This window comes from Chelonoidis abingdonii, chromosome 6 (assembly GCF_003597395.2).
Source record: "Chelonoidis abingdonii isolate Lonesome George chromosome 6, CheloAbing_2.0, whole genome shotgun sequence".
Taxonomy (NCBI): Eukaryota; Metazoa; Chordata; order Testudines; family Testudinidae; genus Chelonoidis; species Chelonoidis abingdonii.
This window is the reverse complement of record NC_133774.1, coordinates 36,014,851-36,022,878: the sequence shown is the minus strand read 5'-3', so window position 1 is coordinate 36,022,878 and position 8,028 is coordinate 36,014,851. Positions and strand designations below refer to the sequence as shown.

Genomic DNA, 8,028 nt, shown 5'->3' with positions numbered 1-8,028 from the left:
GCTGCCGCTGCTGCAGGACCCAGGCGATGCCCTGTTGCCAGGTTGACTGTTAGCGCCTCTGCAGGGCGCAGATTGTGCCAAGGCGAAGGCGCCACCTCTGGCGCTCACTCTGCAGCCAGCCCCGCCCCCGGTCTCCATTCACCCCCCCTCTCCGCTCCCCTTGGACCCGCTGCCCTGGAGACCGGTCGGGGCCCCTCCAACGGTGTCAAAACCAGCCCCGTAACGGCCATGTGCAGCCTCTGGGCCGGGTGCTCGACGGGTTTCCCTGCAGAGAGCGGGGCGGAGAGAGCCGCGGGCGGGGAGAGCCGCGGGGTCCCAAAAGCCAGAGCTAAGCTAAGGCCCTGGGTCCAGCTTGCACCATGCAGAACCGCAGCGGCAGGAAAGCCTTCGACAGCATCTGTCCCAACAGGGTGCGAGATCTGTGCAGCCGGCTAGGCAAGAAGCCCGCCAAGCTCGAGAGGAAGGTGCGTTTGGGAGACGGTCCCGCGCCGCGGAAGAGCTTTGCCAGCCCCACTCCAGCGGCAGTTTACAGTGAGCAGCCTCCCGACACGGTAGAGCTAGGTGAGTTGTGGTGAATGCGAATTCTAACTGGTCGAACCCCCTTCTCCGCTTTGTGAGAAAGCAGCAGTGCCCGGGCTTGTGCCTAGCCTCTTCTGGCCACCCGTCTGGGCAAGGACCAGGGCAAGAGCGGAAAGGGGGTGTCAAAGGAGCTGCTGCGCTCCCCTGCACCTGTCGCCTCCCACGAACATTTGTTGTAAATGTCTGTTTCTCTCTCTCTTCCCTCCCCCCCAGCACTTGTCACCTACAACGAGCATTGTTGTAAATGTCTGTTTCTCTTCCCCCCAGCACTTGCCACTATCGACTGGCAAGATTTAGCAGACTGCACTTCGGTCTTTCAGCAGGAGACTTCTAGTGCTGCAGCTGCCCCGCAGGTAACTGAGTCCGAATTGGCACCCCCTCACCTCCCCGGACACCGTCCCCCACGAGGCAGCTTCTGAGTATCCCCCAGTTTAATTCAGATACACTTGTTCCTCAACTTCATCTAGCGTACGGGCGTTCGCAAAGGAGGAGGAGGCATTTCCACGCACGTTTGAGCCGCTTCTCTTACCTCCTTCCTCACTCTTCTTAGGCAAGCTGCGGTTAACCAGCCTTCAAATGAACGGGCAGGTAGCTAGGATGGCTACTTGCTATACCCAATCCCTTCAGAAATAGTGATGGGTGGGGTTTGTAAACTTCAGCTTAGAAAAGATAAGGCATTCTGGTAGCTATCAGTGCAAGCGGTGGATGAGTCTCTGCATATATTGAAGTGCTTACCCTTTAATAGAGCTCCCTTTAGCAAGTCTTCTGCTGACTTCTGGGGCAGTTCATAAGGGTTAAGACGTAGCCATCCTCCCAAAGCGCCCTTGAGCAGTGCTTGATTCCCTGGCTGCTGCAAAGGGAAGGGGGCTGTTTAATGAGCTCGCTGTGAATTTGGTTTGGAAGTATCACCTACAGGTCACTCATGTCCCGAACAGCAGGCTCTGCGCGTATAGCAAGGCGAGCCTATGGACAAGCAAACAGGGACCAAGCGACCTTCACTTTGCAAATCCAGAGTCAGACAGGATCATCTTCCCCCTGGTTCCAGCTCGGAACAGGTGTTGGTAATTCCACCCCTTCACAGAATGCCGCCGGGTTCAAGCTGAGTGTTGTCTCAGCTTCATCCTCGTGCTCTCCCATCTGTCCCACCCTCTCTCGTTGGCAGATGGGTTGATTTAGGGACGACTAGCAACTCTAGGTTGTATGGCGAAGAGGGAGGACCCAGTGCGGGAACTGGCGAAGGGGGCACTCAGTGCCTGTGTTCTGGAAACAGCTAGGTACTAAAGACAGACATTCGTCTCTTTCTTACTCATCCTGGTGCTAATATGGAGCATACTCAGCATACTCCAAAGCCTGTTGCAATCAGTGGAAATACTCCCAATGACATCAGTGAGCTTTGGATCTGGCCCGTACAGGCCCTCCAGCGAGTTAAGCAGAACCTCTAAAGCAGAAGTTCTCAAACTTCATTGCATGGGGACCCCCTTCTGACAAAAAAAATTCCTACAGCCCAGGAGGGGGGCCTGAAGATGGAGCCCGCCTGAGCCCCGCTGCCCTGGGGATGTGTATGCAAAACTGAAGCCCAAGGGCTCCTGATCTGGGTGGGGGGCATGTGACTTTAGCCCTGGGTGGTGGAGCTTGGGCTTGGGCTTCAGCCCTGGGCAGTGGGGCTTGGGCTTCAGACTTGCTGGGGCCCAGGGCCAACACCAGCCTGGGCAACCCTATCAAAATGAGGTCATGACCCACAGTTTGAGAACTCCTGTTCTAACAGAAATGCACTACCTTGAGTTTCAAAAGGGTCAGATATCAGTCACTTCTGAGGCTGAGACTTTTCCTGAAACAGGATAAGAAATGTATAAATCAGAATAAATACTGCCTAGCATTTTGGAAGCAATCCACAGATGGGGTAGGTGGAAGGCTAGTAGGGGCCTCTGTTCTCTATTGTTTATTCCAAGCCATTTAGCCCTGCTAATTTATGCCACCATCTCTTTCCTCATATGATTGTCCTGTGAGGAGGGGGGGGGGAGGATGTGTCTCTTGCAGTGTTTGTACCACTCCTAGCAGAATGGGGATTTGATTGTGATTGGGGCCTCTGGATGCTATTGTAATAATATATTATAGCTAGCTCTTCTAGGAGACTTTTCATCAGTAGAGCTCAAAGTGTGTTACAAAGGATGTTAGTATCATTACTCCCATTTTACAGATGGGGAAACTGAGGCACAGGGCAGGGAAATGACTTGCCCAAGGTCACTCAGCTGGCCAATAGCAAAGCAAGGAATAGAACCTAGGTCTCCTGAGTCCCAGTCCAGTGCTCTATCTACTAGCCGCTAATAAAATGAATGAAAAATCCTACACTACTGTTTCAAAGCTCCCTGCATGAGCTACACCATTTGAAAAGTTTTGCAGCATGCTCTTTTTTCAAGCTGAGCTGAATTACAGAGCTTGTGTGAATAGGCATTTAGCTGAACAGCACTTTACCCCTTTACTTGTCAAAACATCCCATTTTGGGGGATTGAAATGAAGATAAAATTACTGGGGTTCACTCCAAAAGTGCGGAAGATCAGAAAAAGATAACTCTGGTACCAATGTAGGAAAAGGGATTATTGATAGCAGTGCGTGCTCACTGAGAGGGTGAGTGGTGCTGTAGGTATAGGACAAGACCACTAGGAGTTAAGTAAGCTGAGTTCTAGTCTGTCATTCCCAACTGTGACAGACATCTCTTTGCGGTCACTTACCCTCACTGAGCTTCAATTCCCCCATCTGTAAAATGGGCACAATTTCTGTCCAAGCTCTCTCTCTCTCCTTATGTTGCTCTCTTGAGTGAGGTTATTCTTTATTGTGTCTCTTGCATGAACGGGGCTATTTTGCAGCCGTCATTGTTGGGGCAAGGCTTGCTGAAAGAGAGAGACTTTTGCACTGCACCTTACAAGTGACATATATTGCTTTCATCTTGATCTCCATTTCTAAGGAGGGTCTCCTACCACAAGAGTCGTGTCCCTAGGTCATGTCTTTCTATGTATTTATGATACATCCAATGATTTTGGTATCCAGACCAATAAAGCTAGGCTCTGAGCTTCATTAATAGCAGCATTCCTGTTGATCACAGTTGATGGGTGATGGAAAGGGAGACGGTTTCAAAGATAGCTAGACCCAACCCCATTCAGGCCTTGAAAGATTAGGATGAGGACCTTTATCTGGATCCAAATCTGAGAATGAGAGCAGAGTGGTATCTCCTGGCTGCTCTGTCTTAGCTAGGAGTCTGGCTGCTGCATGTTTAAAAGATGAATACATAAGATCTGAAATTGAAATGGGAAATGTATATATGAAAGACACATATACAGCTAGCTATGTCCTCTGCAGTACCAGCAGAATCTGCGAGGGAGGATGCCAGAGAACACAGGTGGGGCGTTTGTTGTGTCTGGATCTTTCTGTTGTGTAGTGGAGCAGACAAATAGATGACAGAATATAGCAAGAAGAAATTTAAAAAAGGTAACCGTGCACATTTTTTTGCACAATTTTCTTACCCCTCGGTGTAGTCAATACCTGCGTGCAACTGCACACGAGCTAAATTCATATTTTAAAGGATTGTTATTTGCCAGGATGGTCTTTGTCCACACCGCGCTTCTGACCACGATCACAGATGTACTGTTCATTCAGAATGCTATATGGGTGCACAAGAAAGTGTGTTTTCTTCCATCCATCCAAAATCGAGAGAGAGAAAGAGACTGGAAGGGAGGAGAAGAACTGTGCAGGAATAAAGCGATCCGTAGGAAGGCAAGAGGTTCTCTGTGAACAGACACCTGCCTAGGCGCACAGTATGTCAGGGCGAGGTGTGGGAGAAATGCTGTTGTAGCAGGACTGCTCAGGTTAATCGTTCACCTAAGCTGGAGGAATGCGCAGGCTGGAATATGGTTGGCTCGTGTTGCTAACCAATGAGAATAGAATAAGCACTCTATATGGGGGCCCCAGGGCAGGCAGGCTGCAGCCCAACGCGTGCCATCATGGTTAACGGATCAGAGATTGCTCTTTTCTTCTATTACTAGTCACCTGCCACATTTACCTTTATACTGGTAGAGACACAAAGTGCTGCGCATCAGCTTTTACACTGACCATGGCAGTGCAAGCTTGCCCTTTCCAGTGTTCAGCTTGGGGACTAGAGTTCCAGGTATGTGAGCGTGTGCACACTGACAAGCAAACTGAAGCAACGCTGGAGACCCGTCATTAGTGTGTGGGCAGATTTGACAGACGAATCTGAATGCACTGATTAACTTGTATGTTTCCTTTACATGTTTCAGAGCCACTGCTTGCAACCTGAACCCGAGTTCGACTTCCAGGAGTTCAGAGATGCTGTCGATAGTTTTATATGTGGCAAGTACTTTTCTTATTGTATGTTAACACCATTATTCATACAGAGCAGCGGCTGCCTTTGATCCTCTAGCTTCATACACTGCATTTTGGTCCCCTCTCGTGCTTTTGTCTTTTTGGGTACCAGTTTAATTTGCTATCAGTCTAGTCATTGGACATCACATAATTGAATGCACCAATGTAGCATTCGTTAAGAAAAGTTTGCACTGACATACTGATTTTGTAAAATATTGTCCAACCCCAAGGAGATGCAAACGAAATGTGTGTGTTTGGTACATACCAAGGCTGTGGTACGTCAGTAGCGTTCCAGACTTACACGACTGAATTAAACACCAGTTCAGATATTTACGATTTTTCCGCGTAAAGAGATATGATCTCACTCTAGTGATTTCCTCCATAGACCCGTCTTCCTTAATGCCACCTCCACTGGACACCGGGGATTTCACGTTCCCTCTCGGTGACGGATCAGCCTTTAGCCCTTGTATTCAACGGTCACAAAACAATCCTCTTCCGCACATGAACTTGCAAAACTTTGCGGAACAGTACTGGAAAGATGTGGCAGACCAAAACCAGAAAGCGTTAGGGGATGCACTAGTGGAAAATAATCAGGTATGAAGATAGAACGAATGCTCCTAAAAGCATCCTGATCAGGTATTGCAGAGATTACTCAGACGGGGTTGTCTACTTTCTGTATTCCTTCCAAACTAACTGGTCCTTGTTCGATAGTTGAGTAATTGCAAGTGTCACATATTGCGCCCCACTTGCTAGCTTTGCTGGGCAAAGTCGTTTCCTGAACGGTCCTTGGGTTATTAATCAATACTGTTTGCAAAGGTAAAGAGCCTAAATCGGTTTGCGTACGGTGTGTGCACACTACAGCGCCTGTGCCCGCGTGTAAGCTGTAACCTGACTTTCTACGGTGGAGGAAATGTTTGATTTCAAACTCACACCTTGTCGTTCAACAGTTGCACGTGACATTAACCCAAAAGCAGGAAGAGATCACTTCCCTGAAGGAAAGAAACGTGCAGCTGAAGGAGCTAGCCAGCCAGGCGAAGCAGCTGGCCTGTGTGCTCGATGTAAGTGCTCCGGTTTCCTCCAGGTTTCTTTTCCAAAGCATTACTCACCATCCTCCTGGTATAAAAGTGAGCGATAATGGGATACAGGGCAGGCCGGCGATTCCTTTCACTGCCCGAGGCTTGCAGCCCGAAGACCCCTAGGGGGCGCCCTTTGGCCAAAAACGCGGAGCCGGAGCCAAAGCTAAGCTCCCACCCGTGTATATTGCAACTCCCCGGCCCACGCGATGCGCCCAGTGGGAGCCACGGCGATCGGTTTAAAGCAGCCAGTTGCATTTTGTTTCACCTACAGAAACTGATGATCCACCAGTCCAAGGATGGGGCCGACGCTTTCCTTCCCAGGAGCTCAGCTAAGAGAAGCCTGGAGCAGCTGTACGCGGCCGGGCAGGAGGACTGCGCAGAAGTGGATGAAATCCTGAGGGAAATATCAGACACTTGTAACGCGGCGCTGCAGACTATTGATGAGAACCGAGAGGCGAAGCGCCCTCGGCTGCAGGCGGAGGCAACACGCGCCCCGGACAGCCAGAGCCAGGCTATTAATATGTACGGGGCGTTCAGTGGACTGCAGACTTGCAGCAGTCGCAGCTCGGTGGATCTCAGTAACAGCGAGCTGGAGGAAGGCGTGTCTTTCAGGACCTCCATCACAGATCACTGCACGATCCGGACACTAGCTTTCCCCCAAGGAAATGCTTTCACTATTAGGACAGCCACCGGCGGCTACAAGTTTAGATGGGTTCCCAGCTGAGCCAGGAAACGATCAGCTAACTACACTGGCCAAGGTCTCCACTGAAAACTTCGCACTGCCTGCACTGGAACTTAGCACTGTTCCGCCTACCCTAGCCCCTCACGGTGACTTCCACTTACAGGACGTGGTCTGTCGCAGAAACTGGAACCGATTTTTTTAGAAGGAAAAGATACATTTACCACAATACAGTTGTGGTGGTGTTTTTTTTTAAGCCATTGTTGTGACCCTTCCAACTTCTTAGCAGGTTTAGAGAGATACTTAAACGGACACTGTCCATTTGGATTTTTTAAAATCTCTGTAAAGAGTGTGTGTGCCTTGAAACTTTTAAAAAATTAATTAAAATGTGAATAAGGGGTTCTCTGCTTCCCTGTTGATGTTTGCAGGGTCTTTTCAGCAACTAACTACACAGGGGAAACAACAAAACTGACTGTACACACTAATCAAATACACACCCCAAACGAACTGAAAAAAAAATTGCCTCAGCAACTTCCTTCAGTTATAGTGATCGTAACTAGAACAGGTAGAACATTTTCAGACAGAAATGTGACTTTCAAATTGTTAGTGTCCCTTCACAGACAATAATTATTTATTATCGGTAGTATTACTGTTGTTGAGATAGCTTTGAAAAATATGTTGCCTGGTTTCTCTCACAGCAATTTTGCTAGAACGAACGTGAGGTTATAAAATAGTGATTATATATAGCATCTTTGGAAATGCACACACTATCTGAAGTATATTAAGCATACTACACTTTATTATTACTGGAATTTTAAATCCGGGAAGTTTACAAGATCACATTTAGACACTGAGTGACTTGTATACAATTGTAAATGTATTTTTACAGCTACTGTGAGCACTAAATGGTTTTGTACATTAAATTATAATGGATTTTTAAAAATAATTACAAGTAAACATTGTTTTGCATCAGGCATGTTCGTTTACTTGGGTTTGTGCAAAAATAACAGTGTGTTCAATAACAGTAGAAGAAGAATATCTTTCTTACTGGAACTTGTTCTGATAAAGCAGGCAGCCTTAGGAAAAAGAGACACTGCCTGTTAACAAGCAATAGAATTCTGTCTGGTAAACAGAAGTGAAAATAGCGATTTCAAAAGTTAAACTGATACAATTTTTAAATTTAAAAAGTTAAATTTTTAACTTTAAATTAAAGTTAAATTGCAGCTACCTGTTCAAAGTTGTGTGGTTAGCTTGTGAACCGAATAACATTGTAATTAATATGTCATATAAGAAGTTTCCATTTCTATGGTACATAAGAGA

The 8,028-nt window shown here is 47.7% G+C and overlaps 1 protein-coding gene across 1 annotated transcript; it reads left to right on the top strand.

Annotated features, from left to right (window-relative positions):
- The first annotated feature begins 254 nt into the window (after positions 1–254).
- Positions 255–7,639, top strand: MCIDAS (multiciliate differentiation and DNA synthesis associated cell cycle protein). The gene is made up of 6 exons (XM_075067481.1): positions 255–561; positions 847–932; positions 4,869–4,986; positions 5,264–5,547; positions 5,901–6,011; positions 6,301–7,639. Exons 1-6 carry the CDS (start codon positions 360–362, stop codon positions 6,751–6,753), a joined length of 1,254 nt encoding a protein of 417 aa, XP_074923582.1. The 5' UTR covers positions 255–359; the 3' UTR covers positions 6,754–7,639.
- Positions 7,640–8,028: the final 389 nt, after the last annotated feature.

Excerpts from the sequence above, each read along its gene's own strand:
- MCIDAS (XM_075067481.1), top strand. The coding sequence starts at position 360 with ATGCAGAACCGCAGCGGCAGGAAAGCCTTCGACAGCATCTGTCCCAAC. Across the intron at positions 5,548-5,900 it reads CACTAGTGGAAAATAATCAG|TTGCACGTGACATTAACCCA; the intron begins GTATGAAGATAG and ends GTCGTTCAACAG. Across the intron at positions 6,012-6,300 it reads AGCTGGCCTGTGTGCTCGAT|AAACTGATGATCCACCAGTC; the intron begins GTAAGTGCTCCG and ends TTTCACCTACAG.